At 49.4% G+C, this 23,345-nt stretch overlaps 2 protein-coding genes across 3 annotated transcripts; both read right to left on the bottom strand.

Moving 5' to 3' along the window:
• Positions 1-738: 738 nt before the first annotated feature.
• On the bottom strand, positions 739-4,956 carry LOC120500593 (keratin, type II cytoskeletal 75-like). 2 transcript variants are annotated; one of them, XM_039705712.1, is made up of 10 exons: positions 4,689-4,956; positions 4,462-4,658; positions 3,315-3,529; positions 2,746-2,806; positions 2,457-2,552; positions 2,080-2,244; positions 1,782-1,907; positions 1,320-1,540; positions 1,042-1,073; positions 739-935 (listed from the first exon to the last, which is right to left on the bottom strand). In XM_039705712.1, exons 1-10 carry the CDS (start codon positions 4,954-4,956, stop codon positions 739-741), a joined length of 1,578 nt encoding a protein of 525 aa, XP_039561646.1. The 2 variants fall into 2 exon arrangements, with proteins under 2 accessions (XP_039561646.1, XP_039561645.1); XM_039705711.1 differs by having other exon boundaries at positions 4,462-4,956.
• A 7,213-nt stretch (positions 4,957-12,169) lies between these two features.
• LOC120500615 (keratin, type II cytoskeletal 6A-like) lies at positions 12,170-18,371 on the bottom strand. Its single transcript, XM_039705748.1, has 9 exons — positions 17,722-18,371; positions 16,952-17,166; positions 15,275-15,335; positions 14,570-14,665; positions 14,156-14,320; positions 13,652-13,777; positions 13,230-13,450; positions 12,925-12,959; positions 12,170-12,768 (listed from the first exon to the last, which is right to left on the bottom strand). Exons 1-9 carry the CDS (start codon positions 18,289-18,291, stop codon positions 12,455-12,457), a joined length of 1,803 nt encoding a protein of 600 aa, XP_039561682.1. The 5' UTR covers positions 18,292-18,371; the 3' UTR covers positions 12,170-12,454.
• Positions 18,372-23,345: the final 4,974 nt, after the last annotated feature.

The raw sequence follows: 23,345 nt of genomic DNA on the forward strand, positions 1-23,345 counted from the left end.
GAGTTAATTCCCTCTTGTTTGAGGTTTGTGCAAGTACATCACACACCTGGCACTGGGATCCCACCCCCAGGATCCAGGCCCTTGGATGCTCGATGGGCTGGGAGCTGAAAGTAAATGAAGCTCAGACCTTTTCCCCTATGCCTGACTCCTGCCTTGGCGTGTCCTGGTGTTTGGCTTCCAGGTGTTTTCCCTGCACAGTGGGGAGGGAATGTCGAAATCAACACCAAACCTCCCTCTGAGGTTCTGCTGGGCTGGGGTGTTCTGGCTGCTGACAGTGAAATTCAGTAAATCTGAGTGAGGAGCAAAAATCTGAGCCTTTAACTGGTCAGGGCCTGAGGGAAAGTTCTTGTTACCTGTGTTTGCATTTGCTCTTGCACCTCTTTAATTAAAAGGACTACAAAATAGAATAAATTACATGTGCATTTTTATTAGACAAACTCCAGAAAGTGAAGAGAGACGAACAGTCACGGGACACATTTTATATACAAAATCCGGCCAAAAAATTGCTGAGCTGGAGCAAGCGAGCTGCAAATTTAACCCAGTGAGACTCAGGTTCCAGGGCTGAGCCCCAGCAGGATGTGTGCAAGACAACACAGTTGAGAGAGAGTTCCTAAAGTAAGGCTCCTGTGGGACAGGACTTGGGGTGCAGGTGGCCCTGGTTGTGCTCACCCCGCCACACTCCAGTAAAGGACCAGTTTTGGTATTTTACAGTGCGTGGCGGTGACTGGAAGGAGAATTTTAGCTCCTGTAACTTCTTCTGGTGGAGGAGCTGGAGACGAACTTCATGCTGGAGCTGCTGCCAGCTCCTAGGGTGGTGCTGCTCACCCCGGGAACGCTGCCACAGTTGAAGCTGTTCCCCAAATTGCAGATCCCCCCTCCCATGCTGAGGTTGCTCCCTCCTCCGTATCCCGTTCCCACTGTTGTTCTGGTGACAGCTGCAAGGAGGAGAAGGAAATGTTTCAGTATCTCTGGGCATTGGCTTCTTGGTGTAGAGACACAGGAGTGTTTAAATAGGGTAATTCTTATATTTTAGACACTTACAGATATTCACTGGGACCCCATCTCCAGCCAGCCTGTTCAGGGATAGAACACAAGGAAGAGGATTAGAAGTCTGTTGATATTGGGGGGGAACAAACAATAAAATACATTTCCCAGAGGCCTTTGGGGAGAAAAGTAAAATCACAGCATAATTCATGGATTTTTGTTATTGCTATTATCTGGGATAATCTCCCCATTCTTGAGATTTTGCTTAGCATTCCAGAAATGCTGAGCTTCTCCTGTGCCATCCCCAGCGCCACGGCTGGATGCTTCCCACCCACCTGCACTCCTCTCCCTCCAGCAGCTTCCTGTAGGTCGCAATCTCGATGTCCAGGGCCAGCTTGACGTTCATGAGCTCCTGGTACTCCCGGAGCTGCCGGGCCAGGTCAGCCTTGGCCTGTTGCAGAGCATCCTCCAGCTCGGCCAGTTTGGCCCTGGCGTCCTTGAGGGTCAGCTCCCCGCGCTCCTCGGCGTCGGCGATGGCAGCTTTCAGGTTGGCGCACTATGGAACACAAAGCTCTGCTCAAAGTCCCCACCCCAGACCCAGGTTGTTCTTTACACCTGCTGCAATCACAAGATTTTATCCCAGCACCATCAGCTCCACCAGATTTAGTGACAGTTTTCTTTTTGAATGAAAAAGAGTCAAACTGAGCTGAACTGCTCAGGTTGCGCCAACCTTTTCCTTCCTCTCCCTTGCAAGTCTTGGGGTAAATTGGTTAAAAGTGGGGTTTGCTGCCCTTTACCTGTTTTTTCACACTGTCAATCTCGGATCGGAGCCTCTGGACATGGCGGTTGAGCTCCGAGATCTCCTGCTTGGTGTTCCGGAGGTCGTCCCCATGCCTGCCAGCTGTGGCCTGCAGCTCCTCGTACTGTCACAGAGAGAAACAACCAGTCAAAGGAAAATCCACTATTTTTGGAGTTACCAGGAGCCTGAATCCCTCCTCCCACCCAGATCAACAGGTGGGAGTATTTTCTTGGAAGAGTCGGTCTTTATCTGATCCAGACAAGATATGAAGAGCATGGAAACCCCAGATCCTTCACCTTGGTCTGGTACCAGGACTCAGCCTCGGCGCGGCTCCGGTTGGCGATGTCTTCGTACTGAGCCTTGACCTCAGAGATGATGCTGTCCAGGTCCAGGTTCCGATTGTTGTCCATGGTGAGAACCACAGAGGTGTCGGAGATCTGGGTCTGCATCTGGGACAGCTCCTGCAAAGAGCACAAGGAATGAGGTAATCCCCTTGGGAGATGCCTTTTCACCCTTCCAGGTGAGCTGCAGACCTGGGAGAGGCTGTTACAGATCGTTATCTGAACAGCTCATGTGTTGGTGCAACTCAAGAGAGGGGAAGCATTTAGCATCTCCTGGAGGGAGAGAAGCTCTTCACTGGGGGCCGGGATGTTTTGGGGCTGGTTGTACTCACTGCTTCGTAAAGTGCTCTCAGGAAATTAATTTCTTCAGTCAGCGCATCTGCCCTGGCTTGGAGTTCCACCTTGTTCATGTAGGAAGCATCTACATCCTGGGGGATGAGAGATTCTTGGGTGGTTTACACCCCTATCAGTAAATCAGGAACATGCATTGTGATAACAGTCCAGGGAAGAAACCATAATGAAACTGAAGGGGTTGCAATTGTAATGGGTGGATTTGTGACTGAGTGGGTGATCAGAGCTCTATAATGAGCCATCCCACAGTGCCCTGGAATTTGCTCTCACCTTCTTGAGTGTCACAAATTCATTCTCTGCGATGGTCCTTCTGTTGATCTCATCTTCATACCTAAAAGAGGACGACACAGGGAGTTTTTGTTTGGGCAGGTAACAGAAAGATTTGAGTTTGCTGGAATTAATTTCCTTCAGAGCATTTTGCATACAATGCTCTTTTCCCTCAATGAGAGACCAGGAGCTGAACCAGTTAAAACAAGTACATCAAAACAATTCGAACAAATCCATTATTTTTTACTTATTTCTGGCCATTAGTCATCCTCCTTCTGCTGTTTTAAGCAAATGAAATGTGCTGCTCTGAAACTTTCAGACCTACTGTGTAATTTTTCCCTCTCAGTAGGTAATTTAATTAATAAGTCTTTGATCATGCTCCAAATTATTCCCTAAATGTTGGCGTACTCGGATCTGTTACTCCGTTACTGAGAAAATTTCTCTTTGAGAAAATGTCATCGCCGGGAATTCCAGGATCCCAGACTCTCCTGGATGCCCCAGTTGGTTTAAGGATTTTGAGAGGAGGAAGGCTGCACCTGCCCAGGTGAGTAGAGCATTAGCTCAAGACTTACTTCTTTTTGAAGTCCTCGACCAGGTACTGGGTGTTGACGAGTTCTCCCTCCAGCCTCCCCTTGTCACTCAGCAAGGAGTTCAGCTGCACCCGCAGGTTGTTGATGTAGGTCTCGAAAAGCGGCTCCAGGTTGTTCCTCACTGTTTTCATTCCCTGTTCCTGCAGCAAACTCCACTTGGTTTCCAGCACTTTGTTTTGTTGCTCAAGGAATCGGACCTGGAAGGAGAAATATCCTGAAGGGGCTTTGAAAGAATAGAGACTGGGGAGAATATCCCTGCAAATGGGAGGGTCTCAGAACTGGCTGAGAGGGTAAAATGCTCCTTTCAGCTGGTTTTCAGAGGCAGATTCTCATCTGTTGGGAGGTTTGACTGCAGGGACTGTGCAGTGTTAGAAACTCTGGAAAACCCTTGATATTTTGGCTTCCCATTCATTGTTTAAATTGAAACCAAGCACAGGGATTTTGTGTGAAAAATGTGAGCAAAATCACATAAGGAGCAAAGCAGAGTTTGCTCTTTAATTAAAATAACATTGTTAAGGTGCTGCTTCTCCTTCCCTTCTGTAGAGCTCCCCTACCCTACTAATGTCCAAAATATTGCAGCATTTTCCTTCAAACTACAGAGGAGCAGCTTGACCAGAGCAGGAGCTGAGCAGATGTTCTTATGCATCAGTGAAATGTGGTGGACAGACAGATTTGGATCAGATTTTGGTATTTTAAGCTAAAAATCCAAACACTTTGGTGACAGATTTAAATGCCTTTGAGAGAATTCAAGCATTGAGAAGCTGCTTCTCCCTTGTGCCAATTTCTTGGTCATTTTAGGTAGGTATCTGCAATTCATTTGATCATCTACAAAGCTGTTCCCAAGGCTCCTGAAATGCTTAGCCTAAAGTCTCCAGAAGGGTGGGATTCTCCTCTGGAGATTTCTTTCCCTACTGCCTGTGAGATGTGGGAGCAGCAAATGAGGAGGAACTCAAACACTGGATGATTAATTCATGGCAACCGCTATGAAACAGGTGCCATTCCCTGGAGCTTCCAGGGCATCTTCCAGTCTTAGTCCTCACTTTTATTCCTCCTTGATTGGCTTTTGTCCTCATCAAGCAGAAAAGAAGAGTGTCCCTGTCAAAAAAATCAGATATTTAGGAAAGCTCACCTTGTCAATGAAGGAGGCAAATTTGTTGTTGAGGGTTTTGATTTGTTCCTTCTCCTCTTTTCGGATCCTTTGGATGTTAGGGTCAATCTCCAAGTTGAGCGGTTTCAGAAGGCTCTGATTGATGGAGACTTCGTGGATGCCCCCAGCTGGGAATCCAGGGCCACCCCCAAAGGCCCCATATCCATAGCCAAGGTTGGCTGGAACACCAAAGCCGCCCCCGTACACACTCCCGGCGCCACCACCAAACCCTGCCGAGCCATAGAAGCTGCCACCCCTTCCAGCCATGGAGATCTTCTTGCAGCCACCAACATTGTAGAGGCTTTTGCTTCCAAAGCCCCCCCCGACCCTGGCAAAGCCACTGCCAGCATTGCAGCTGCCCAGGCGGGTGACGGAGCAGGAGCTGAAGCTGGTCCGGCACGTGTTGGGGACCATGGCCGAAGCAGCGCTGAAGCCACTTCTCCCCCTCTGAATCCTCACGGTGGACTGGCGAGACATTGCTGGGGCTTTTTGGATTGGGGTGGATGCTGCAGCTAGAATAAAGGAGCAAAGGTGCTGGCCTGGAGCAAGGAGTAGGAGGGAAAGGAGAGAGGTGAACCTGTGCTCTGCAAGGGCTGGGGAGAGCCCTTTTATGCATGTATGAGCCTGGGATGGGTTGGATGAGGTGGATCATCTTTCTGATGAATTAGGCTTGGCATGTCCAACAGCATTCTGGAGAGTGAACTCACTCTGCATACACGCCCTGCTGAAATAATACAGCCCAGGTTCTCAGCAACAGGGAATTGTTTGGGAATAACTGTCGCCGGTCTTTGTAGACAGCCAGACTCGTCCCCATTTCAAAGCTGGAAAGTGCCGATGAGTCATGCTGGGCACTGGCAGCAAAACACTGCTCAAGTGCCTGTCACTCAACACCTCTGTCATTGGAAAACTTCATCCCTCGGGATTGCTTTCGCCCCTTTTGTTCACAAGCAGGGCTTGGGAAAGTTTAAATCCTTGTGCCTTAGGAGTGGGACCGGTGCCAGTTCCACAGCCAGCCCTGCAGCCAGCTGTTTTATCCTGGGGTTTTGGGATAATTTTGTGATAAGATTCTTGTGAAATTTGCCCAGAAAGGTTGTGGACTCCCCATCCCTGGAAGTGTCCAAGGCTGGGTCTATGGAAGGTGTCACTGTCCATGGGACTAGATGCTCCTTAAGGTCCCTTCCCATCCAAACCATCCTGTGATTCCATGGACCACATGGAGCCACCACAGAAATTGGCAGATACAGTTTTGTTCCCATCTCTAAAAAGCTCAGGTCCCTCTGGAAATCCTGCTTCTCCAGGCTTATTGCACTGTCTTAAAAAATATAATTACATGAATAAAAATGGAATATTCTGACAAGATCTTTTTGTTCCTGTGTGGATTTTGACAGCTGCCACTGAGCTCTGTCACAAATATGTGCTGCCGCCTCAGGTTTGAGGGTTTGGACTTTATTTTAGCAGGATGAAAACAAACAAGCAAACAACTCAGAAATATAGACATAGGAGGAAAGATTGTGGGAATGGGAACTGCTTTGACTCCACTGGCTCTGTGGAAATGGAGCGCTCCGGGGCTGTTCCCAATGCACACTTAATGAACACAGTGTCATTTCCCAAGGATTTAATCAGCTCTTTCAGCACATCTGGAAGTGTGATCCTGCCTGCTGAAATCCACTGGAAAGCACAGGATTCCTTCTGCCCAGGACCACTCTAGGACATCCTGGGTCTTTCCCACCACAGGTACCAGCACAGCCCTTTGCATTTAACAGGTGGTTTGAGTAAAAATAAAAGAAAAAAAATGTAAAAAATAATTAATTTTGAGGGACAAAAAGTGCTTGTGGTGTTTTGTGTTGTTCAGGAAAACAGGATTTGTATTTAATTTATTTATACAAAAGGCTGAAATTGTAAATGTATACCCCTGAGCAGCTTCCCCTTGTGCTGGCTGCAGAGCAGAGGACAGGAAGAATGGAATAATGAGAAATCAACAGAATAATGAGGAATCACCCTGGTGGGGGCAGTTGTGCTTCCATCTGCCCCTGCATGGTGACGTATCCAAATGCAGGAAACTCCCAGAAATTTCTTGTGACGGCCTTGTTTTCCAACTGTCTGAAAGGAGATGTTTGCAATGGAGGTTTTAAATTGAATGTTATTCTTAGGCAGGGTTTGTCAGGTTGGTTTTATGTTTATTGCCAGACTGAGATTTTATTGCAAGGAAGGGCTGAATCCTGCAGGTTTGCACAGTGAAGCCGTGTCACTGAGTCTGACTCTGAACCCCTGGGAGCTGGATGCAAACAGATTGGAAGCAAAGTCTGTGTCCAAAGGGCACTTTTGAAAGGATTATTGATCAGTCTGGGGGCTTTGCCCACCAACAGACACATATCAGGACTTGAGGTCATGCGATTCATTCCCACATGCTGGATTCCAGTCCCAGGCAGAAAGATTTCCAACTGAAAAATAAGGGAAAATTAGGTTGGTATTGGGAAGAAATTCCTCCCTGTGAGCGTCATGAGTCCCTGGCACAGGGTGCCCAGAGAAGCTGTGGCTGGAATTGTCCAAGGCCAGGCTGGACCAGGCTGGGACAGTGGAAGGCGTCCCTGCCCATGGCAGGGATGGGGTGAGCTCTAAAGTCCCTTCCCACCCAAACCACTCCATGACCATAAGACAACCAAAAGCAGCTGGACGTTGCCAGCCCATGGTTCCTTTGGGAATACTCTCTCAGCTCTCTCCATCTCCCCTAGCTCTGAGTACCTGAAATGAGTTTTATTCCAATTTTTCCAGTGGAGATCAGCACCAAAGGGCAGATCCTCCCCAGGGAGATACACAACGTGGGGAGTCTGGGTGTGCAGGGCAGAGCTCCCCCAGTTCTCCCAGTGGGATGTGTCAGTGCTTTCCTTTTTCCCCTCAGGCTCCCTTTGCATCTGAAACTTGTCTTTTTTTGGCTAAGGAATCCACTGAGTGCGTTGGAGCCCATGGTTAATAACAGTAGTAATAATGCAGCTCCTCCAAGCAACTGAGAAGGAATTAATTTCTTTCCATTCCGTGTTCTGCCAGGGTGGAGGTGATGTGGTCGTCACTCATCCGGAAGGAATTTCAGAGGTAATTACAAAAGGCAGAACTGGGAGCACAAGGAGCTGTAGCTACAGGTTTGGGGTATGGGCTGATGGAAAGGGGGGTCCCCACCCTGCTCTGTTGATGAAACACAGAGTTTCTAGGTAGCTCCTGGGGGAGTGTCTCCCATGCTCCTGCAGCTCCAGACATGGAATGGATTTGCTGCTCTGGTACAGGGACCTCCTGATACGGAGGCTCCAGAGGATGGTGCTGGAGCTCACCCACTGCTTGGGAGCTTTTCCTCCTGATCCCACCTCAGGAGCTGTGTCTGGGCAGGTCCCTCTGGGCCAGAGTTCCTCTGCTGTGAGAGAGGCTGGGGAGGCTCTGGAGCTCCCTTCCCTCCCCCTCCTCATTTCCTTCCACCAGGATGAGCAGTCGCTGCAAGCCCAGAGCGAGAGGCAGGAGAACACTTTACAAACGCTGTAAACCTGGGAGTAAAGTCTTGGCTGAATTTGCATCTGTCACCATGCTGCTGTCAAGGTAAAAACTTCTCCTTTGAGATTAGGGAGTTCTGCCTCTGTCAGGGCAATAAATGCTATTCCAGCCCCTTTAGTGAGAAATCTGAGCCATTTTACTGTGGTTTAGTGAACAGGGATGTCTCTAACAGCTTTTCATCACCTCCTCTCCATCCCTCTACTCCACTGCTCCTGTCCAGGATCCATCTCAGAATCCTACATCTGATGCAACTTCTCAGGCTGAAATTTTTGGATGTTCCTCTCTGTGTTTTGTTTGCAAAAAATAACCATATTTGTAAAACAAGAGCATGTCAAAGTACCTTGCATTGGTTCACCTGTGCTACCTAATCTCAGTTTAATTATCAGCAAAGTCAAGGCTGTAATTTAGGTTAATTTCTTAAATTAAAGCCTTTGGGTTAAACTTGGGCTTCCAAGCTAAATTCAAACCCGACTCATTTTGGGCGTAATTTACTATTTCATCTCACGTTAATGAAGGCCAGCAAGACTGAGGTTTTTCCACAGGAGACCACTGAACTCACAGCATCCCTGTGCCGTGGGGCCAGGCCCCTCTGAGACCTTCTGGGTGGGAGGCGAGTGTCCATGAATCCCATTTCCTGAAGGGATGAATTAGGACAAGCTCCTCTGAAGTTTTCCCATAGGTGTTGCCCTGTGCTGGGTCCTTTGAGCCTGTTCCCAGCAGTATCTGGAGGCCAGTCAGCTCCAGCTCCTGGGCGACTTTGAAGTGTAGGTGTGACCTGCTTTCCCCAGATAATTGTTTTCTGTGCCAGCATGGAGACTCTTGGTGCACTCCAGGCTTTACAAAGCTCCATCCCTGCTGCCTGACACACGCCTGGGAGGGTTTGTTCTCCCTGGGGTCTGCTGTATCATGAAAGACCCTCAGATTTTAGAGGGGTCTGGTACCTCCTTTAGCCTGTTCTGGTGCCTGGCTGATGGCCCCTGAAGGAACCTGGATCCTCCACATCTCCTTGTAATGCCTTTGGAGAATCCCCTGCCCTGGGCTGGGCTGCTGGGGCTGTGACCCCACATGAAAACATGAACTCCAAAGGCTGATGGTGGTCACAGGGTATTTGTCCTATCCCATCCTTTCTCCTGGCCCTGGGGCACATCTATTCTCTCAGTAAAAAACACAGAGCCCTGGAAATGGTGTGGCTGGGGAGTCCCACAGTTTTAGCAAGCTCTGTGCACATTCCACATCCCTCAGCTCCATCCTGCTCCTGGCTTGGTTTTCCTTCTGAAGACCCACAGTGCAGGTGTGGAGCTTAAATTCTCCCTCTTAAAACAAACCTGGATCAGCACAAGGAGCTGGGAAGACAAACAAGGATTATCCATATGTCCTGTAAAGTGGATCCAGTCATAGGGCAGCGATTCCAGGGGGCCTCGTGTTTATTTACCACTCAGCTGTCCCAAGGGATTGGTTCCATTCCTGACCTCCAACTGCTTTGGGCAGCCAAATGTTGCTCCAGCTGAGCAGATGGCAGCTGGGAATATTGTTCCACTCTGGATTTGCTGCATCCTGTGTTGCCTTCCCTGCAGGCATTTCGTGTCTTGTTTCATTTACAGCCTGTGCAAATAAACAATTTGCAAATTAAAATAATTTTCTTTGATGGAAATTCTGCTTTTGAGTCAAAAAAAGCTGCAAAGTTTCATTTTGGAATTGTTAAGGGGAGTTGGTTCAGTGTTTTGGGACAAGATCATTCCTGTAGGAAATGTTGAAATTAAATGCTGGGTTTTAGAAAATGTTTCACCTGGTGTTTTGGTGGCTGCTAATATCACATGTCACATTTGACTTGAATATGTCAAATTTTTCAGGTCTCTGCAAATCAGGAGGGTGGAAGTTGAATACAGTTTTTTGCATCTGCTCTGCAAATTCACAAGGAAGACGTGCCAGGATGGGCTCTTAGAACACTTCACTGGAAACAGAAAACACACAGAGCTGCTCAGGGCTTTTTTGGCTGCATCCTCACCCTCAGAGTGCAGGAGACAGACCCAGCACTGGCTCACGGAGGCTTAGGAGCTGTTCTGGTGCCATGGGGATGGGTAAGAATTTGGCAAAGATGTTTCATGGACGGTTCATTGGTGGTGGACCCATGTGTTGATGTGGCAAATGGTCCAACGTGTTGTGCAACTTGGATTAAAACCATCAGATTTGACATTTTCAGTAATAAAACCCAACAAATTGGGCTGCTCTGCCTCCAACCACCACCTCAGCTCTGGCAGCTTGTCCCCATTCCCTCAAATCATTCTAAGAAACAAGGCCAGATGCTTGAAAAGTGGGTGAAACTCTTCAATTAATGGAGCCCAACCATCCACCCACCATAAAACCTCCTCTGGTGCAAATGGGCTGTCCCAGCTCTCCCAAGACATCATTCCATGGCCCTTTACAGGTGCCGGAGTGGAGTCTCAGGATGTTCACCCCACCACAGGACCATTGGGCGGGACCATCCCTTTCCCTGCTCTGGGTCCCCACCTGCTGGAGATGCTCGGCTGGCTTGGCTGGGATTCTCACACCTGCACCAGGTGATGGATGAGGGGGTCCCCTTGGTGTGGGAGCTTGGAGGCTTTTCCCTGGAAAGCAGCTCTGGAATGTTGCACAAGGGGCTTTTTCTGGCAGACGTGGCTTACAGCCCCTCTCCTCTCCACCCCTGGCTGGAGGTTGCAGGGATTGAGGGATGGGTTGATGGGCGCTGACCATTTCCTTTTGGGACCAGCATTCTCAAAGGGCTGTGGGACATTCCTCATCTGCCCCCCTTCTGCCCTGGCTCTTTCTTTGCCCATGTCTCTTGTCCTGCCATGGGGGCTGGATTCCCACCTTGCCTGGTGCTTCCCATTCCTGCCGGGATCCACACCTGGCACTGGCAGGGACCAGGAGATGCCTGTGGAGCCACAGGAGGGAGCCCGGGGCTGGTATGACATCTCGGCTGAGACCCCCCACCCAGGCAGGTCATGGAAATCTCCCGGGCAGCTGGGTGGGAACTGGGAGACTGAAGTGCTGTGGGCACCTTGGCAGACCTTGGGTCCACTCCAAATGAACCTGAGGCCCTGAAACTGCCCCCGCAGATGAGCAGCCAGGATCTTTCATGGGATATTTGCACATCCCAGAGAAACCTCACTGCGCAAACTGTGTGTGTGCAGATTTTGGGTGCCTCGCCCTGTGCCTGCCCTTGCAGCTGCTCTTCCCAACCAGGGTAATACCCACCTGCTCCAAGCCCTCCCTGCTGTGTGCCAATCTCTCTTGTGTCCTTGCCATGGTGCTGATGCCAGAGGTGGGCTCCTCTGATGTACAATTTACTCCTGTTTGTACAAGCTAATGGCTGAGCCATGCCCTGCATGAGCCAGCCCATGAATCCCAAATAAACCCTTGGGAATCACCTTCCCTTTCCCCAATTCCGTGCCCTTCCTTCCTCCTGCAGTGACAGGCAGAAATGGCAACTTTGCAGTTAACCACTGCAGTGGGCTTCATCCAGCTTTTGGCTCTGTTCTGAGGCAGCTTTTCCTTCGTGTGCCTCAGTTTTCCATCCAGACAATCATGGAATAGTTTGGGTTGGAAGGGACCTTAAAGCCCATCCAGTTCCACCCACATGCCACGGGCAGGGGCACCTTCCATAGACCAGGTTGCTCATCTCACCCTCCTTTCCATTTGCCCCAGTTTGTCCTAGAGCCCAAGTCCTAAAACTGAATTTTGTTTCCTCAAGGAGCCAATCCCGTCTCAGGAACTGCCCTCAGGGTGTCCCCAGTGCAGCAGGGACGCAGCACAGACCAACACCCACAACAGGACAAGGGAAGAAAAGCCAAAACCCAGCAGAGTTTAAAAATTACAAATGCTCTTTTATTGGACCTTACAGTTGGTTAGGCAGGGAAGTGAGGAGGCTGCAGCCACGAGGATGAGTAGCTAAAAATCTTATACACACAAAGCAAAAACCTTTCCCATAAGTGCTGGAGAAAACAGAAGGGGCTGGAAGCAACCTTGAATTGCAGACAAAACCTTTGGAGGTTGTAACATGTGCTGGGGGGCAGAGGCTTTTAGAGCCTCATGGAGGTGTTTTCACTGCTAAGGACCTGGGACTGTGGTTCCACAAGGCTGTGATTCACCCTTGGAATGGGATGAACGAAATGGTTGTCCCTGTTCCATAGTGCTTCCATTTCCCTTTGAATGCCTGACTTGGAGGAGAGAGCAAGGGCTTGCTGACAGAGGGGCACCACGGGGTCCATGCCTGGCCAGTGACCTGTTACAACCTGTGCTTCAGCCAAAGGTGCTCCAGATTCTCACAGAGGGGTCCTGGTCCCCCCTGCTGCCCCAGAGGTGAAGGACGGAGGAAGGAGAGGCTCTAGCGCAGCTATTTACACCATGATCTGCAGGGCAGAGGCCGGAATTGCTGACGGCCATGTGCTTGCCAGCCTTATCTGATGGTCTTTTTGCTGGTGGTGGTCTTGGAAACGATCCTGACACTGCCTCCCGTGCTGGTGTTGACGCCCCGGCTGCTCCCAGAGCTGAAGGAGCTGCCTCCACCATAGCTGAGCCCCCCGGAGAAGCCTCCGCTGCCCCCGCCGAAGCCTCCGCTGCCGCCGCCGAAGCCTCCGCTGCCGCCTCCAAAGCCGCTGCTGCTCATGGTGTAGCTGCTGCTGCCGCCGCCACCGCCCATGCCGAGCCCCCCGCCCAGGCCCAGGCAGCTCCCGCCGCCGTAGCCCATCCCGCTGGAGCTGCTGACCACGGCTGGAACGAACCAGGAGCACCCGTGTCAGGGGACAGCTGGACTCCCGAGGTAGGGAGATCTGCAGCGTCACCCCCTTGGTGAGGGGTGGGTGGGAGGCAGGTACAAAGAGGTGGGAGGAGGGGGATATGAAGAGGTGGAAGGGAGATCATACTCACAGACACTGACAGATCCGACTCCTTCTCCAGCAAGCCTGTTGGGAAAGGGGAAAGTGAACAATAATGCCAAAACCTTGTCCATGAGACCATCTAATTAGGCCTGCATGGCCTTCAGTAGGGTGGGGTGTGTCTGTGTTACAGGTGAAAGGTGACAGTGCTCATTTCTATCAGTATCAGGTGCCAAGAGCTGGAGAAACAAAACTTTGCCTACAAAGTTCACCACTTCAACCACCTGTCTGTCTGCCCTGGTGCTCCAGCCCCTCAGGAAGAGCTGGTTGACCCCAAGAAGGTCCACATGTCCTCACCTGCTCTCCTCGCCCTCCAGCAGCTTCCTGTAGGTCGCGATCTCGATGTCCAGGGCCAGCTTGACGTTCATGAGCTCCTGGTATTCCCGGAGCTGCCGGGCCAGGTCAGCCTTGGCTTTCTGCAGGGCATCCTCCAGCTCGGTCAGCTTGGCCTTGGCATCCTTGAGGGCCATCTCCCCGCGCTCCTCGGCCTCAGCGATGGCTGCTTGGAGGTTGGCACACTGGGGGTGGGCAGAACAGGCAGTTGTTTAATTTGGGCTCCCCAAACCACTCTCTCTGTTGCTGGGGGGTTGTGGACAGTGCCTGATGGCCCCCAGGATGTCACTGAGGGCTCCTGATGGGACCTGGCTCTTCCTGCTGTGTCTGACCACCATCACCTCCCACCCACCTCCTCCTGCTCTGCAGGACCATCCCTCTCCTACCTGTTTCTTCACGCTGTCGATCTCATTCCGCAGCCTCTGGACCATCCGGTTGATCTCTGAAATCTCAATCTTGGTGTTCCTCAGGTCATCCCCGTGTCTCCCAGCAGAGACCTGGAGCTCCTCATACTGGTGCAGGGAAAGGAGGAAAGCACTGGTGAGCACTTGGAGTTCAGGGAAAGCTGAGGGGACTTCAGGGGACAAAGTGCAGGTCTGGATGAGGATTAAAGGGACAAGATTTCTCTGAAATCTGCCCATGCAATAACGGCACTTTCTCTTTACTCTCAATATCTGCTGGGAAGGCAGTGCCTGATGGCACAGAGGACCTGGGCATTATCACCTACAAGAACCTGGAAGGGGAAGTGTTTAAGGCCAGTTCTGCCAGTGACTCTGTGAGCCCAAAGTCAAAACTTTTGAACATCTCATCCCTGTCTCCCCTCAACTGATGGGAAATAATTTCTGATCATTTCTGACCACAGAAATCAGTCTGTCACCCCGGTTACCCACCTTGTTCTGGTACCAAGCCTCGGCCTCGGCACGGCTCCGGTTGGCGATGTCCTCGTACTGCGCCTTGACCTCGGCAATGATGCTGTTGAGGTCCAGGTTCCGGTTGTTATCCATGGACAGCACCACGGAGGTGTCAGACACTTGCTGCTGCATCTGAGACAACTCCTGCAGAAGATGCAAAAAATGGAGTTAATGATCTGGTGTCCATGGTGGAAACCACAGAGATGAGGTGATTTGGGAGTCCTCCCCGCCAAGATGGTTTTTTGTATTTCCTTGCTCCATCTCCATTTTGTAACTTATTTCTGCATTATCATTCCCAAAAGGTTGGGACCACCTTCTCCTCTGGTCCCATAGAGCCCTGGGTGTGGGATCCATGGGGCAGGAGCTGGGGGATGCTCTCCAGGAACCACTCACCGCTTCATACAGAGCTCTCAGGAAGTTGATTTCCTCTGCCAGCGCATCGGCCTTGCCCTGGAGCTCAACCTTGTTCATGTAGGCACCATCCACGTCCTAAAGAGAGGATACCAATGGTTTCTAAAGAAACCAGAACACAAAGGGGCTTCAGGACACCAATGGGACCATGTCTGCTTCAGGTCTGTTATTCATAGAATCATGGAATTATTTGGGTTGAAAGGGACATGAAAGCTCATTCAATTCCCACCCCTGCCATGGGCAGAGACATCTTCCACAGACCATACTGACTTGGACTCTTCCAAGGATGGGGCAGCCACAGCTCCCCTAGGCAACCTGTGCCACTGCCAGCAGTTCCTTTGGTTCATTTTTAAGTCCCTGTGATCAAGGTATTTTTTAATGTAAAGCTGGACATTGACTGTGAGCCAGAACCAGGTTCATGGGCAGAAGGCAAAGCTCTGACTCACAAGGACGTGACCAGAGACTGAATTGAGCTGAGCCGCAAGAGACCAGAAAACAGGGCAGCCCTGTTGGCACAGAGAAGGTTGTGCCCATTCCTGGCCTCAGGAGGACCCAGCCCAGCATGTGCTGATCTCCCAGCTTGACCCAGTCGTGAGGGTGAAGGACCCCAACTCCCACCAAGTCTTGCTTGAACTCTGCAAGGTGAGTTAATTCCATTTCCTGGCCCATAATTCCCAACCCAGTCACCTTCTTGAGGACCACGAACTCGTTCTCAGCACCTGTGCGCCGGTTGATCTCATCTTCATATCTGCCAGGATAAAAGAGTGAGGGGGATTGGATGGAATGAAGAGGTGGGAGTGCCTCATTCCCAAATCATCAGTTGTGGCTCATGGATATGTTCCCAACTCCCACTTGTTTATCCAGAGCAGACGCAGAGCAAATATTAGTGTCTTTGAACTGTGGGACTCCGTGGTGTGAGTAGTCCCAGTTAAATTAATATATTTTAATCACTGCCCATAAAGTCAAGCTCATACATAAATGTGCAGATTCAGAGCCCGTTTTGGCAGGAAGCAGGAGCAGCCATTCCTGGTGACCTTCGCTCCAAGCAAAGTTATGCAAAAGACTTTCAACAAAGCTGCACTGCAATGCCTACAAATGTATAATAAAGCAATCATTGGGTATTTGATATTATAATAATGCTAATGACTCTGAAGAACCCACTGCAGCATTTAATTAAAACAAAAAACTCCATGGTTGTGCAAGAGAGGATCATTACTGCTCTGACAGTGGTTCTGTGGAACTTTCTATGGCTCTGAGCAACATTCTCTCATCAGATAATCAGGGCAGGGCTTAGCTAGAAAGTAGACAAAACATGCAGGCTATTGAGACAAAACCTGGCTTTCAAAGGCAGATTCATGCCAGTCCTCTCACCAATATTGGCAGAGTTTTCCCCGCAGCTGGATCTCTTACTGGACAAAGGAAGAGGTGGGAATAAGCCAGTGGACTGGGAACAAACTCTAGACTTAAAACAAAATGTGTTCTCTTTCCCAGGAGGTAATTCTGAAATCCAGACTGTAGAATTCATAATTTGGGGCCTAACCAGTATTTCTAAAAGCCCAGAACACATTTCAAGACCTCAAAAGCACCCAAAACCACACCAGAAGTTCTGCCAGTCCCTCCTGTTGGATCTAAGTGTTGTCTTCCCAGTCCCACTCCTAAAAATCTGTCTCTTCCCATGCTTAACTACCTAATATTAACATATTCCAGCCCTGCAGGGTGATTCTCAAATTTTCAGCCAGGACTGGTTGAAGAAGGGACATATTGTTTGTTCTCAGCCAAATAAAAGTCAATGGCCTCACCTAAAAATCCCCCCAAAAAAATCCCCTCCAGGCAGCAGGTGCTGATTGGCATGTCCTGAGAATGATCCATCCCCCCTCCACTGGATCCCAGCAGGAGGTTAATGCCCTCCCCAGGGAAATTTTTGACAAAGGGCTGATCATCTTCCAAGTGATGGGAGCTGAGCGAGCCCGAGCAATCCCAGTCACCTGGACCCTCTGGAAATTTCCTTCACAGAATGGGAAATGGGGGATTTTTGGAGCTGGAAGTTTATTTGCTACATTTCTGGTTTTGCCTGTCTATTATCCTCACAATTTACTATTTTTTCTGTCTCCTGGTATATTATTTCAGGAAAGTCCAGGGATCAGACTGTGACCTCTGTTGTGCTGGAGCAGTTCCCCAGGAATTCTGTGCTAAACACTGACCTTGCCTGTGATAAGTGTAAAATAACAAGGGGTAATTCTGGGAACATATTTTATGCTGGGAAGAGGAACCCGGATCAAACATCAAGTGTGCACCAGCAGGAACGAGCACCAGCCCAGATTTTCCTGGCTGGAATGACTCACGCTGCAGAGCGGGATCCCTTACTTGTTCTTGAAGTCTTCCACCATGTCCTGCATGCTCCGGAGCTCGGAGTCCAGCCGGCCCCTCTCTCCCATCAGGCTGTCGAGCTGCCGCCGGAGGTTGTTGATGTAGGCTTCGAAAATGGGCTCCAGGGACTTCCTGGTGACAGTGTGACCCTGCTCTTGGAGGAGGGTCCACTTGGTCTCCAGCACCTTGTTCTGCTGCTCCAAAAAGCGCACCTGGGGAGAAACAAAACCAGGGACATATGCGAAAAACCTCACAACTGCCAGGAAAAGGTGGAATCATCAACAGAAAAGGTCCAGAGGTGTTGGGACAATCAGAAGGAAATTATTAGGAGTGTACCAGTTTAGGGCGTTGGATTCTTAAAAGTGTTGGAAGCTTCTGGAGATGTTTAGCAAGATTTTTTTCAGGAGTTTTAATCAGGCCAAACACCCGTTCTTCCAACTTAATTTTCTCCCCCCAGTAGACGTTCAGCCCACCTTACTGGTTTAAACTGGTTGTATCCCATTGTAGAGTAGAAGATTCATCCACCCCAGGATTGTTTTTACGAGGAAGAGAGAGAAGTACTTTATCTATAATATAAAGATGCTGAAAAACTCATCCTTGCTAAGAGGAAACATAAAACAGTTTTTAGTTTTCAGCCAAGCCCATGTTGTTTGTCGGCTGGGATCAGTTCAGGCAAGTCCCTAAATCCAAATGAAGTTTCTTCCTGAAGTTTTTTCCCGAGGCAACTGATAGCATGCGTGGCTCGATGGTTCAGACCAAACTCTCACCTTGTCAATGAAGGAGGCAAATTTGTTGTTGAGGGTCTTGATCTGCTCCCTCTCCTGTGTTCGCACTTTCTGGATTTCCGGATCGATATCCAGCTTAAGGGGTGCCAGGAGGCTCTGGTTGACAGTCACTTCATGGATGCCACCAGGTGGGCAAACAGGGAACCCGGGGCCACCTCGGCCACCAAATCCGGGCCCTCCCAGCCCAAATCCACTTCCCAGCCCGTAGCCACCACCACCACCGGCTCCTCCTAAGCCAAAGCCAGCGCCTGCTCCGCCACCATAGCCAAGACCGAAGCTATATCCGCCCCCGGCTCCACTCCGTAGACCTCCACCGACCGAGCTGTAGGAAATTCTCTTGCTTCCACCCAAGTTATAGAGACTTCTGCTGCCGAAGCCACCGCCAGCTCCAAAGCCTCCTCCACCTCCAGCTCTTCCTCCTCCAACTCTGGAGACAGAGACGGAGCTAAAGCTGCTTCTGGTCCCACCACCACTACCTCCTACAATAGCAGAGCCTGAGCTAAAGCCCCTCATGCCCCCTCCAGTAGATGATCTGAAAGAGATACGGCTCATGGCTGGTTCAGTTGGGAAGACAAAGAGTAGGAGAGAGGAAAACTGAAAAAGGCTGCGCAGCAGGAAAAGAGCAGAGGGCAATGGAGACAGAAACCCCTGTAATGGGAGAGCTTGGGAGCCTCCTCTTTTATCTGCTTGGAAAACTTGGCACGGGAATTCAGAACTTGACGTGCCTTGCAGCAACTTGCCTTGTCAAACACACCTCAGCTATGGCAAGGCGCTGAAAAATGCATTGTTTGCAGGCAGGAAAGTAACGGCGAGAGGGAGCTCCCCCCTCCACCAAAGCCGCCGCTCTGAGTCATGGAATTAGCATTGAATGGGACGAGGTCTGCACTCAGGGCAGGATGCAACATGATTCCCAAGACCCTGGGAGCTGCTTTCCCTCAGGCGAGACAAGGACTTGCTCGCTTGAGCAAAGCGAAGATTTTGCAAGTCGCATTTTCAGGTTTAACACGTTGCATAGGCAAGAAAAATAGGGACTTTTCCAAGGTTTCCAGCTCTGTGACTGGCAATGCGTGTCCTGTTGTTGGCTCGGGAAAGTTGGGTCTGAAGGTGATTTTAATGATCACTGCTGATATTGTGCTTTTTTTTTAACATTCAAGTTTGATTTTTTTTTTTTTTTGGATGTCATGGGCTTGAGGAGATGAACTGAGTGGAAGTTGTGTCATGGCAGTATTTTCTGGGGTCTTACCAAAAAGCATCTACCCTCATTCCAGGGGCATGTGGGGAATTAGTTAACACAATTTTGAAAGACAGCAAGTAAATGCTTTTTCCAAAATCACATCAAAATAGATTAAATAGTACTTTCCTTAATAGAGATTTATAAAATACTACTAAAAAACTGCTTGAAATTATTGTGGCTCTATAGTACCTCCTTGTTAGGCTCAGGGTTCAAAAGCTGCATCTGAAGTGGTATTTTTATCACTTTTTCTGCCTCCCTCCGCCCCCCCCTTATATTTATCCAACAGTTTCCACGTCATTGTTGGCTCTAAAAGATGTTCTGTGGAGGGGAATTCACACACTTTCCTTCCCAGCCCCTCCTTCACTCCACTGAGATCACACAGTTGGAAAAACTTTCTAAAACAGCTTTTGCCTCTTGATGTTGTTACTGGATGAACCCTTGTGCAGGAGTTTCAACCACCACAATGAATCTGGGTCTTATAAAGGCCTGAGAGCTGGGGTTCCTTCACTTGTGTCCATGAAGAGCTGGACACGAGATACAGGAGAAGAAATCCCCTCATTCCCACTCAAAATGCCTCCCCCTCACTTTTGTGAACTGGATTCTGCCCACTGGCCAAGGCTGCCCACCTTGGCCAGGTGAAGTAATAGTGAAAGACAGAGAGATGAGACCCTGAGCAGCTCAACCAAAAAAATTCCCAAATTCATCTACGTGAGCAAAAAGTGCAGGAGCTCCATCCAAAAGGAGGAGTTTAAGTGGATCGGCTGCGTCTCAGAGCTTGTTTGTGTTGATGTGTTTCCAACCACTGCTTTTTTTCTGTCTGGGAACTTGAAAGAGCCTGAGCAGGAGGGGTTTGGTTTGGTTTCGTTTGGTTTGGTCGGGTTTGGTTTGATTGGGTTTTGTCTCCTTGCAATCAGCAGCGCTCCCAACTCCCATCTCCTTAGGACGCTCCCGATTCTGATAGTGAGTCACTGCGGGCGCGATCGGAGCTGATCCCCAAACAGGCTGATCCAAAATCCCTCCCGCAACCGGGAGGCGGCTGGGCTGTAGCAAGGGGGTGCTCTCACCCTGGGAGTGGAGATGTGGGAATATCCTGCTGGAAATGCAGCATTTTGCTGGGAAAACTTCACCCCTGGCTCCGTCCAAACCCAGTGGCTCCCGATTTCACAGCAGCAGCAACCTCAGCCATGAGACCTCTGGGTGCTGAAAATAACACAGTGTTACTGAAAATAAATAAACTCTGCTCCAAGCATGGCAGATCCATGGAGATTTGCTTTCCTATGCCTGCCCATGTGAACTGGCACAACTGTGCCAGGAGCCTGCGGACAGGGGCCAGGCAGGGAACTTGCCTTTGACTCCCAAATTGCTTATGCAAAGTCACACCTGGGAACAGGAGCACAGGTTTTAATTAAAGTAGAGGGAAAGGATTCATGTGGAAGGGAATCATTACTTCCCCAGCTCTTCTAGGAAAGCCTGTTACTGCAGACAATGGCAATTAAGTTGACTATTACAAAGGATTTGGAAAAGCAAAGCAAAGGATAGTTTAGGCACAAAACAAGGAAAATTCTTGTGGAATCTCAGAGTCACTCACACTTTCTTTTCTCAGTTTGTGTCACTCACATGTAGCGTCCCACTGCAGGTGCTGAGGGCTGCAGGAGGGCTGTGCTGGCCCCTCAGGTGGGACAGTTCCCTGTGAAGAGGCAGGACATGTCATGGGGGATTGTCTGGGGGGTGAGAGCACTGCAGAGAAATGGGAGGAGGAACAGGGCTCCTATCTGCAGGAGCTCAGCTGCCTCTGGGCTCTGATTTGCTATTTTTTCAGAAGGGACTGGAAAAAAGATGTTAAAAACTCTCCAGGTTGGTTAAGGCTGGGTTGTCATGAGCTGTGTTAAATCCTCACACCCAGCCTGTGCAATTTGGTGAGGTCAGAAATCGAGGCTACTCAGAGTTTATTTTTAACCTTCACTGTTTTTTTGACCTGTCTGCAACATCCTTTGGACAACAGAGACTGAGGAGTCTTGGTGGATGACAGGCAAGGATGACATGAGCCAGCAGTGTTCATGATCAGAAGGAATGGAATTCTCAATGGAATCCTGGAATGCCTCGGGAAAAACATGGCTGGCAGGTCAGGGAGGGGATCCTGCCCCTCTACTTGGCCCTGGTGGGACCACGTCTGGAGTGATGTGTTCTGCTCTGAACTCTACAGTTCCAGAAGGACAAGGAGCCCCTGGAGAGAGTCCAGTGGAAGCCACAAAGGTGATGAGAGGTCTGGACCACCTGTTTGATGAAGAGAAATAGCAGGAGCTGGGCATGGTCAGTCCGGAGAAGAGGGGACTGAGAGAGGATCCCAGCAATCATAAGAATATCCAAGTGTCCATTGAAATATCTCATTTGAGAGAGTCTCTCATCAATCCATGTGAACATCTAAGGGGTGGAAAGAAGATGGTGTCAGACTGTTCAGTTGTGCCCAGTGACAGGACAGGGATCCCAGAATCCCTGAGGTGGGAAAAGACCTCTAGGATCATGGAGTCCCATCTGTGCCCGATCCCCACCTCATCACCAGCCCAGAGCACTGCGAGGCTCATCCAGGTACCCCTGAACACCTTTAGGGATGGTGATTCTACCACCTCCCCGGGCAGGGAGAAATCATGGCCATAAACCGGAACACAAGAAATTCTACCCCAACATGAGGAGGAACTTCTTTCCATGGAGGTAGCAGAGTCCTGGAAGAGCTGCCCTGGGAGGGCAGGGATTGTCCCTCTCTGGAGACATTCCAAGCCCACCTGGACACCCTCCAGTGTCACCTGCTCCATGTGTCTGTGCCTTGGCATGGGGTTGGACTGTATGAGCTCCAGATGGTCCTTCCAACCCCAACTATTCTGGGGTTCTGGGACTCTGAATCTGGTTTCATCCCTGAATTTAGTCTTTCACTGAGGCTCCTTTGATTTCCTGGGCAAAGGGGATGAGATGTTGCTGTGTTTTGGTACACCTGGGTTTGAGAAAGGTTTTGCTGAAATGTCTCCTTTGAACTTGCCAGGACATGCTGGCATGTCTGCTCCTGCTCCTTCCCGTGTTCCTGCTCCTTCCCCTGTTCCTGCTTCTTCCCAGCTTCTGCCCAGAGTTATGCAGGGCCAGGATGTTGCAAGGTCAGGGCAGACAAAGCATCTGGACCTTAGAAATTCAATAAGGGCTTTGCAATAACATTGGGCTGAGGATTTTTTCTCCACTTTTTCTTTGTTTTATTCTCCTTTTGCACTGACTGACTGAAATATCTGCATCAGTGCTGTTGTGCTTCAGCACCCATCCCCAACGCAGATCTTCCAGATAAAGCCTCCCCAAGAGCCCTGCAGACAGTTGGGTTTGCTCTGGCTTTTTAAGAAAGCAAAAATTGAATCCTGAGGTTTTGCCTGGATGCCCCAAACCCTCCCTTGCATGGAAGAAAATATTTTGGATTAACCCAAATAAGTTAAGAAATGAATGGTGACTAATTATCTTGTCACTTATGGATAAACCTCCACCCTCCTTCTCTTCCTCCTCTTTCTCCCCCAGTTTTCTCCAATTCTTCAATTTATTTTGGGACAACCAATTTCAAGATTTTCATTATAATTTAATCAGAATTTCAAAGATTTTCCCTGGAAGTAAAAAAAAAATATGCCTCCAACTCATTCTGATGAAGGTTGGAAATATTTTCTATTGCTGGTTCTGGTTTAGAATAAAAAGATAAATACAAAGAACAAATAAATTACAATGTGGTTTTATTGGACACGTTCTAAACAGAGAGAGGAAGGGAAACATGGAGTCGCATCACTATTACGGAAGTATAAAAAGCTGCAATTTTCTTTTATAATGGTACTTTCCAAAAATAAGAAGACACAGTGGAAGTCTGGAGGAGTAAATTCCACCGGAAAAGGGGAAAATAGATTTGGGATGCTGGAGTTCCTTTGGGATCCTGCTCTCGACTGCCTTGTTTCCCACACACTGGGCTGGAACCTGCTGCACTTCCCAGATTCCCAAAGGTCTTTCTTGTGGCAGAAGAATCCACACAGAGAAGAGATGATGGAATTCCCCCAGAAGCTGTGGACATGGCCCTTCAGGCAGCTTTTCCAGTGTGATTTTTGCAGTCTCTGACTTTTCCCACTTGCTGCAACCAAGACCGTTGGGAAAGAGAGCAGGACTTGGATTGCTGGAGGATTTTGGAATTTTTTAAGACCTTCCAGCAACACCTTGCATGGGACAGGACAGAAACCCCATTTAACAGCAAGCACTGATCTTGCTTTTGAAGAACTTGTTGTGTCAGACATTATTTAGAATTTTAAAATCCTATACTTTAGAAAACAAGTCCTTTTTTATAGGTTCTGGATCAATCGCTGGTGAA

Source organism: Passer montanus, unplaced genomic scaffold (assembly GCF_014805655.1).
Source record: "Passer montanus isolate IOZ18808 unplaced genomic scaffold, ASM1480565v1 scaffold183, whole genome shotgun sequence".
NCBI classification, from domain to species: Eukaryota; Metazoa; Chordata; class Aves; order Passeriformes; family Passeridae; genus Passer; species Passer montanus.

Bases quoted from the DNA above. Each gene is read 5' to 3' on its own strand.
- LOC120500615 (XM_039705748.1), bottom strand. From the start codon at position 18,291: ATGAGCCGTATCTCTTTCAGATCATCTACTGGAGGGGGCATGAGGGGC. The intron at 13,778-14,155 runs GTGGGTAACCGG...TCCCTGCACCAG, and splicing joins AGGCTTGGTACCAGAACAAG to TATGAGGAGCTCCAGGTCTC. The intron at 13,451-13,651 runs GTAGGAGAGGGA...GCCCACCCCCAG, and splicing joins TCGACAGCGTGAAGAAACAG to TGTGCCAACCTCCAAGCAGC.
- LOC120500593 (XM_039705711.1), bottom strand. From the start codon at position 4,956: ATGTCTCGCCAGTCCACCGTGAGGATTCAGAGGGGGAGAAGTGGCTTC. The intron at 2,553-2,745 runs GTGAGAGCAAAT...CTCATCCCCCAG, and splicing joins AATTTGTGACACTCAAGAAG to GATGTAGATGCTTCCTACAT. The intron at 1,908-2,079 runs GTGAAGGATCTG...TCTCTGTGACAG, and splicing joins AGTCCTGGTACCAGACCAAG to TACGAGGAGCTGCAGGCCAC.